General features: G+C 46.9%; 5 protein-coding genes across 5 annotated transcripts; all 5 read left to right on the forward strand.

The window, feature by feature from the left end:
• Positions 1-4: 4 nt before the first annotated feature.
• SARC_01249 (hypothetical protein) lies at positions 5-650 on the forward strand (the record flags this gene model as incomplete). Its single annotated transcript, XM_014305047.1, has 2 exons — positions 5-29; positions 301-650. The coding sequence occupies 2 exons, from the start codon at positions 5-7 to the stop codon at positions 648-650; spliced, it is 375 nt and encodes a 124-aa protein (XP_014160522.1).
• Positions 651-3,334: 2,684 nt separating this feature from the next.
• Positions 3,335-3,556, forward strand: SARC_01250 (hypothetical protein; the record flags this gene model as incomplete). The annotated part of the gene is made up of 1 exon (XM_014305048.1): positions 3,335-3,556. The coding sequence occupies one exon, from the start codon at positions 3,335-3,337 to the stop codon at positions 3,554-3,556; it is 222 nt and encodes a 73-aa protein (XP_014160523.1).
• A 111-nt stretch (positions 3,557-3,667) lies between these two features.
• On the forward strand, positions 3,668-4,039 carry SARC_01251 (hypothetical protein; the record flags this gene model as incomplete). The annotated part of the gene is made up of 1 exon (XM_014305049.1): positions 3,668-4,039. The coding sequence occupies one exon, from the start codon at positions 3,668-3,670 to the stop codon at positions 4,037-4,039; it is 372 nt and encodes a 123-aa protein (XP_014160524.1).
• A 792-nt stretch (positions 4,040-4,831) lies between these two features.
• SARC_01252 (hypothetical protein) lies at positions 4,832-5,152 on the forward strand (the record flags this gene model as incomplete). Its single annotated transcript, XM_014305050.1, has 1 exon — positions 4,832-5,152. The coding sequence occupies one exon, from the start codon at positions 4,832-4,834 to the stop codon at positions 5,150-5,152; it is 321 nt and encodes a 106-aa protein (XP_014160525.1).
• A 62-nt stretch (positions 5,153-5,214) lies between these two features.
• Positions 5,215-5,493, forward strand: SARC_01253 (hypothetical protein; the record flags this gene model as incomplete). The annotated part of the gene is made up of 1 exon (XM_014305051.1): positions 5,215-5,493. One exon carries the CDS (start codon positions 5,215-5,217, stop codon positions 5,491-5,493), a length of 279 nt encoding a protein of 92 aa, XP_014160526.1.
• Between the last annotated feature and the right edge of the window lie 3,086 nt (positions 5,494-8,579).

Raw genomic sequence — 8,579 nt, forward strand, 5'->3', positions numbered from 1 at the left:
AACTATGTACCGAGCATTTTTCAACAGAGGTTGATACGACCAGATCTTATTATGTACATTCTATAAACGAACTGGCGAATGATACCACCTCCTACAAGTGCGGAAGAGAGGACCAATTGAGAACAAGTATATGGACAGGAGAAAGGCAATCGTTCACTACTCATGGGCCCCTGTCTCGTTCACCGCTCATGTGTATGCCCCTCTCTCGTTCACGGCTCATGCCCCTCTCTCTTTCACCACTCATGCGCCCCTCTCTTGCTTACCTACGTTACTACCTCAGGTACTTATGCACATGTAGAGATTGGAATCAATTCAAGATTCTGTGCAGACACATTGTGTCCGAATATCAACACCTAAGCGCACCTTTGTTCAATCAGACGTACTTCGACCCCGTCCGGAATTTCGAGATAGAGAATACTAAGGATATTAACTTCCCTATTATCGACGAGAGTGATGTGGACAACTTCGACTATGACACGATTGGAAAGGGCATGGGCATGGGCAACAACTCTTCTTCTGATAATGATAGCGACGGAGACGGCGATGATTCGTATGGTAGTGCCGGTCCAGAACTACGAGGAAATATGATACCGCGCAAAATGCCTTCAAAATTCAAATCTCATTTCAGCAAGAAGTATAGGACGTACTGATGGGCGGAGTGTTATGCAACAATGCAGACTCCAATAGTCAAATAGATTTCCTACTAGAGTTGATGGGGGTTATGAAATTGATGTTTCAGCGTCTTACCGATGCCAAACATGGTGTTGACAAGATGGGAGCAGTGGAAATTGGATTGTTGTATTATTCTGCTATGGACAAAAACGAATGTGCACCACCGTGTAATCTGTTCACCGACCCTCCACCAAAACCGAAAAAAAAGCAGAACGTCAAGCGACTAAACGTTTACATACAGCTTAACCTCGAAATCAGTCTAAAAACCCCCGAACTGACAGATGAAATGGCTCACGCGAATCAAATTCCAATGACGAGAGGTTTAAGAAAGAACAAAGTCGCTAAATGCACTTTGAAAATGTGGAAAAGTCACTAAATGTACATTTACCCTTTTTTTTCGATGAAAACGTACTGAAATGTGGATCAAATATGTACAAATGTACATTTAGCGACAATTCCAAATTTGTTTATGTACAATAAGTGACTTTATCGTGCAAAATTTGCTTAAATTTAAACTAAAGAGCCTTCAGCTATATACATTTTTTACGAATAAATGTGTTGAGGGGGAGTAAGTTGTCTTTTATTGATTGGTGTTGATATGGTGCTTCATTCAAGCTTATCTCACTTCCTGGTTCGCAACTCGTGTGGTCTGTGATGCCCTTATACAGGAACATACGAGAATAGTGTTTCGGAAATTCATTTTCTAATTCTGTTGTCATGTTGGACGCTGGTGACTTATTCGTGCGAAGACAATGCCTCAAAATCATGCACGAGTTGTGGATTTTCTGATACTGCTCTAGCATAGGCACAAAGCAAAACCCCACAGCTAAAACTATCGTGTTCGTTTTTACCGCCTACTTTTAGGCTGCATGTAACATTATCTGTGAGGTATCATTTCATCCATCGTACGATATAATTGAATTGTTCGTCATCTCTAACAGGATTTGGCATACCATCTAAAATAGTAACTGTAGCGTTAGTTGTGTACAATGTTACAATCGCCAAGTTCTAATGTGCGTTGCTATAATTTCATGGGATCAATACAGAGATCCTTTCGAACACCTGTGGTGGTCCCTTAAGTCGTAAGATTTCTGCCCTACGATACTTGTATAAGTCCTTCATCCATACTCTGTGTGCATCAGCATCACAGAAACGAACAGCCAGAGAGGGTAATAATGATAAATGGTAGAATACCCCGGATATAAGTGAGTCTTTGATCCACTCCCCTGGTTTGCAGCATTGTACTACAATGTTCTCATGCAAGATCCAGCCGCCGACATAAAATGACTTTAACTCTGCCAAAGTACCTATCGCTACATTGATATCTACGTTGACTATCTACTTTTGCTTCTTTTCTACATGTTCACTGTTCCTACTGCTTATTGTAGAAGGCGGCGCTCTCTTTCTTAACAACGTAGAGCGATACAATTTGTTTTTTCTAGTCATTAACACTCTAGACTTGCCAAGCGCCTTGCTTTTGCTCGGCTGCTAGGCGTACGTTGCAGTTTGCAGCCAGTTTTCCCCTCATTGGATTTCGGCCTGATATGTTTAATGTTCTAAGTTCCCTGGCAGTTCACTGCTAATTGTAGGTTAGAAATATGGGGATCAATGAAAACTTTATTGAGTTTCACCTTACAGAGAAACGTCAATCCTTCTCAAAAATGTAAAACACACCTTGATGCGTAGTCATTATCGTTGTGGTTACTAGCTGTTGTTCACATTTGGCTGGATGTGCATTCCTTGTATGCAACGATAGAAGAAGAACTTGTCTCTGTACCAAGTAATATACATATTATGTCAGCAAGCACAAGTTTTGAATATGAACATAATCATTACGTGACTCAAATATGGTCTTTACACTAACTCAATTATCAGAGATATACAGCCTGAAAATCCCTTCACTGGTTTCCATGTCACATTTCACTGGAGAGGTTTCTGTCTGTATAGGTGTCGGATTGTTATCAGCATCTGGGACGGACGTAAGGATATCTGTGACAGGGCGGCGACAGAGCGAAATTAACTATGGAAGTCAGACCTTGTATCAATATATTCTTTGTAAGACACATTTCGAAAATGTTCTATATCCATTCGATGCGCCACTGAAATCCCATACATACCGGCAAAACTAGTCGAGGTCATGAAGAGGAAACTTCCCTCTCCTTTTCATATTGCTTGATAATTCGATGTAAAGAATCTTCCTTTGATGTTCTCCCGAGTCAATTGCTTGGTCCCATTGCGCCATCAGTTTCTCTGTACGCGTAGTAATGCATCTTACATTTCCCCTATATATATATATATATATTGTAATAGATTTAGGGGGCCTAATCCGAACTGAGTTAGGGTTTTAAGAGTTTTGGGCCCTGGTCGCGTGGCCTCAAAATTTGAGAACACAGAAAATTTGACACTGTAAAATACAGATATTAATTTCAGGGCAGAGCTTGTAGATCACGATCTTATAAATTAGTAATCAAAGACATTGACTTACTGGTACTAGGCCTTTCTGCGTTCACCTACAAGTTAGGTAGTGTAGTTAGGCGAATCACGATAAATAAATAGATAGTGGCCTGTGTTATTTCTCTATAAATACATAGAAGTGGCCAAGGTCTTAGGTGAAATCTTAGAATTCTTGGGTATAATCTTAGAATCTTAGGCATCGATCACGATGGTCAAGCCGGCAGTAGTGGTGCTCACGGAGGGTGAGTCGGACAAACTGTGGTTGTGGAATGAGCACGTTGATCTCGTTCGCACAAAGGTTGCACACACAGGGCTCGGTGAAGGTCAGATAGCTGAGAAAGTGCGCATTTTAAAGCAATATCTCAGCCAGGACTTCTCTATGACACTCCAGTCAAGAATGCTGCCTGCGATGAGGGCAGATCCCGACTGACTGGTGGCCTATGCACGGCTTTATGCAGGTGTGTAGCCGCGTTTTAGCAAAGAAGAGAAGGCAGCGGTGACGGCAAACTACACCAGGTCCTTGAGGCAGGACTTCAAACGCATGTTCGAGGTCCTCCAAAAGCTCATCGTGTTCATGTGTAGGCGCGCATTGTTAGTCGTTCTCATCTCGGAGGTAGAGGCATGGGACGATAACCCAGTCGCGTCAGTGGCCTCTGCGGCGGACCATATGGCCGCCATACAGAAGCGCTTGACTGCGTACCAAGCGGAGGCGCCAGTGGTGGACCTGAATAGGTTCAAGGAGCCCCAGCCATCGGCGGGGCGTGTAGGAAGTCTAGCAAAGGCCGTTAGTGAGACCGGTGAGGCAGCGCCGGAGCCTCAAGGCCCGAAAAAGAGGGGCCCTAAGTCAGCGCCGGAGAAGAGGAAGAATGTCAGGCGTGCGGCGAGGGCGGCTAAGACGGTAGAAGTCGCTTAACTGCAGTAGCAAGGGCTACGTGCCCAACATTTCTCAGATTCGGCGGACCCAGTCTTAGTGAGGCCTGCAATGGCAGTGGTAGAATCCAAGGCAATAGACCCGAGGGGTGCAGAGATCGCCAGGGCGGCGGCGCAGCCGTTGCCGGAATTCATTGCGGCAGAAGGGAACCGTTTCTGTACACGGTACACAAACTGCCATGAACAGTACCATGCCATACTGGCAATGACGGAGAGTAAGACTGAGTAATACCTCCTCTCACAATGTGCGACTGTCCCAAACTTCTTGGACAAGGTGCCAGAGGAGGTAGAGAAGCAAACGGATATGGTGATTGAGTTGGTCGAAGAGATTTTTCGACCAACGACGTTTGCATATACTGTGACAAGAATGGTAGAGAAGCACGGGTTGTCGGAGTTCTTAATTTGGCTCCGAAACACTTAGAACACTTATGTGTAATGCAATGTTTTTATCTTAACGTACCCGAGCTCGGGTGCGCAGGGTGCAAAGCATGGTAGGGGCCAAGGGTATGTGCACCCTCCGTGGTGCTACCTATGCCAGAAGTCAGAGCATGTGCCAGAGGAGTGTCTGACGTTGCGCGGTTCTGGTGGCCCGGCAGTTGGTGCGAGACATGACAGCAGCCGAAATTGAAGGGATGCCGTGGTCCCGATGCAGTTGGCAACATATCGGGCGTCGGCTTATGAACCCTAAATTCCGGCTGTACGTATAAATTTATTACGAGGGATGCGTTGCAGCAGATATTTTTATGACAGGCCACCGTTAAGCGGGTTGGATAACATGGGCGATTTAAATCCTTCCCATGTGGTCGGGTATGAGCATCTGGAAGCTTATTTGTTGGTGGGCCAGGACAGCTTTGCCCTGGTGGAAGGGCAGACATTCCATGTGGTTGTGCAAATACCCATGGGGTGTGACGTGCTCATCGGATTTGATCAGTTGCGACACTCTGAGCGGGCACTGACGTGGGCAAATAGCAGCATGATTGTGGTCCCGCAGTCGTTCATTCGGTGGCAGTGGCTCAAGGATACGAATGTCCCTGTGCCGCCGCCGCCGTGGGTAAAGGCAATACTGGGCCTGGGCAGGACTGGCTCTCTAGTGTGACCAAGGAAGAAGTTGAGGGCAAATGGCACAAAGCGTAGGAAGGCTTGGACGTAAGTCAGCGGATGCGGCGATTAATACTGAGGCAACTCGTTGAAGACTACGCGTGGAGTGAGAGTGAGGGAGTCAAGACGGACTCGGATGTGAGCGACAGCTCGGAGGAGGTGGTGCAGGAGGCACCGATGGTTAGGATGCGTTCCAAACGAGGTAAGCGGTCCAGTCGGGCGGGACCTGTGTTGCGTTTGCAAACCCCTAGCCCCCTGAGGGCAAGGATTGGAATCGATGCCAGATCGGTGGTTCATTACGGTATCCGAAAGCTGCCTGACACCGAGAGCGGGCTGTGAAAGCACCTGCGCCAGCTATCGGGGGGAGGGGGGGGGGGGGGGGTGCGGCCCCCAGCGCTAGTGGTAGTAAGTCCGCGGAGAAGCGGCAGGGGTGTCCACCGATGAAGCATCGGCGTGTCAGTGCCCTGGATGGAGTTCCGGGACGGGTTGTTCCTAAGATAGGGGACGTGCATGGACTGTACACCCCCAGGATACCGGATCTCGTAAATCAAATCGACCTTCCAACGGAAGCGCTCGATGAGTTGGACCAGCCTGAGCTGGAAGAGTGTGACGTCAGGGATGACAAGACGATTGATTTCGACATGCCTGGCTTACGGTAGCTTGCGCAGTAGTTGGACAAGAAACCGGAAGAGCTAGCGCGCATGGAGGCGTGGATAGAAGGGCGTGCTTATAACAAGAACACCCACCTCATGAAGGTGAAGAAACTTAAGTTGTTTCCTAAGCCAGATGTGGCGCCTGCCCGTTTGTGTTACAGGGACAATTTGGATAAAGACCACACTCAGCAACGGGCGCAGAAGGAGGAGAGTGATGAGATGGTCGCCCAGGTCATTATTGAGAAGCAGACCGACCGTAATGTTCTGTGGTTGTCCAAGACGGTGATGGCACGCAAAAACCCCCGTACAGAGCCTACGCGCAAGGAGAACTGGAGATTATGCACCAATTTTGCTAAGTGGCGGGAGAAGTTGGAGCCGGGACTCTTTGGGATACCATCGGAGCAGGATATGTTTCGACATATTGCTGGTAAGCATTGGGTGACGGTGTTGGACCGTGGTAATGTGTTTGCCCAGTTGGAGTTAGACGAGTGCAGTCGGGATATACTCATGTTTATGACTCATTGGGGTCGCTACCGATACACCGCACTCCCTTTTGATTTGGCAGAGGCCTCTTGGCGGTTCCAAGAGGTCCTCAGCCGGATATTTGATGCGTTGGAAGGTGTTACGTGGTAAATTGACGATATTGACATAGCGTTAGATATGGCGGAGCAGCATTGGCGGCGCTTGGATGCGTTCTTGGACCTCTGCGAGTAGCATGATGTGCAGTTAGGTTTGAGGAAAGCCCGGGTGGTTATTGGTCGATAGGCTGGCTTTGTAGGGGTCACGAGTGCGGCGGACCGCCTGGCGCCGTTACTTGAGGTGAACCGCTGTAATAACCAAGACCGTGTGCGGTCTTGGTATCACAAGGTGGCGTTCTTGAAGAACTATGCTGATGGTTTCGCGCAGACACTGGAGCCCATCTCCAAGCTTATGAAGGAGGGTGCGGTGTTTGAATGGGGGTCGCAGCAGGAGGTGGCGTTTCGGCTCATCGATGAACGACTTAGGAAGTGTGCGACTCTGGTCCAACCAAGGCCGGAAGAACTTTTGTACCAATACGCGGATGCATGCGAGCACATGCGTGTGGGGGACGTTACATATGTCCTCCGGGACGGCAAGCTGTGGCCGGTAGCTTATTTTTCCTCGAAGTTTGCACCTGTCCAGCTGAATTACCATGCTACGGAAAAGGAGCGGCTGGCGCAGGTGTATGGCATTTGCAAGCTCTGGCCGATGTATAAGCGCTTGCATTCTCGGACCATGGGGCCTTGCTGTTCATATGGCGTAAGTATGAATTGTCCACAGAACCGAGGGGCCGGAGGTAAGGGCGCTGGCAGGAGGTCTGTGAATACATTGATGTTATGCTGTTGCACGTCAGGGGTATTGACAACGGTCCTGCGGACATGTTGAGCCGCCTGACGGTCACGGTGGACCCACGGTGGACCCCATCAATGAACAGGTGGGGGCCAAAAACTGAACCCTAGGAGGAGAGTCACCTGGCGGTATTTCGTAGCGCAGGATGCCTTCTTTCCCGCCCTTTCTACTGGACTTTCTAACGGAATAATGCTTACTAGGTATTTATAGTAAGAGATGTACGAGAGTGTTCGGTATATTCAGCGGGGGGTGAGAGTGGTGGGCGTATTTCGCGGGGGCGAGAATGCTAGGCATAGCGGCGGGAGTCTGAATATGCGAGGATGTCAGGCATAGTGGCCGGAGTCTTGAGTTCCCAAAGACTGCTTGTATCGTAAACCTTTGAATAAAGCTACTGATACCGGATTTGGAAATTTGGATTTCTGGCGCCAAAATATGTGATATCCATTTTTGGCCGATTTTAAATTTGGAGAATACGGACCGAACTTTGGGAATAAGGCACATAAAACCATGTAAGTTGTAAAACCACATAAAACCACAGTCCCACACTTTTGTCTTTTTAAAACAAAAAACAAAAAACAAACAAAAATGCAAAATAAATGTAAATACATATTTATGTAAATAATAAATATTTACATATATATATTTATCCTTCGGTCAATAGTCCGATCAGGTTTTGGACTTAAAATCTCAGTTTAATTTCATTCATGTAAACCCTAGCACTTGGTTTTTAATTTGCCTCCTGGGTTTAAGCCACATGGCATCTATGAACCTTTTGTTTACTTGTCACACTACTTAAACCAGAAGTCTAGAAACAATAAAGTGTCCTTTTGAGTATTAAGTTTGATAGGTCCCTTTATCAGGCACATTATTTTATTTCTTCTCTCTCTACTAGAGTAGAGAGCGAGGGTCATGATATTTATATACACATGCATATTGCATAGCCTATTTTTTTAAATTTATGGCTATGACACATCACACATGTGTTTTTGGATAAACCCCCCTCCCCCCCAACTATGTACATACATAAAAAAATACTAAACTGCAGACTGATCATAAAGCGCAGCCAGCACTGCTGAGTGCAGACTGCAGAGTGCAGATTGTCACTCGTCTCACTGCAGTCAGCAGCTCAACACTCAGCAGTTCAGAATCAGCAATCAGCACTCAAAATTCAGCACTCAGCACTCAGCACTTCAGCACTCAGCCCTCAGCAGTCAGCACTCAGCACTGAAGTCAGCAGTCAACACTCACCACTCACCAGGCTCCCAGCAGTGTGTGTGTAGCTAACGTCAATTTTTTTTACGTTAAACCGTTTTTAATTTGAAAAAATATCGATTGACGGTTGACATCGACCGATATTAATTGGGTGCAGTTTTCTGTAAACTTCGATGGAAATTACTAGGTTTT

This window comes from Sphaeroforma arctica (assembly GCF_001186125.1).
Source record: "Sphaeroforma arctica JP610 unplaced genomic scaffold supercont1.48, whole genome shotgun sequence".
NCBI lineage: Eukaryota > Ichthyosporea > Ichthyophonida > Sphaeroforma > Sphaeroforma arctica.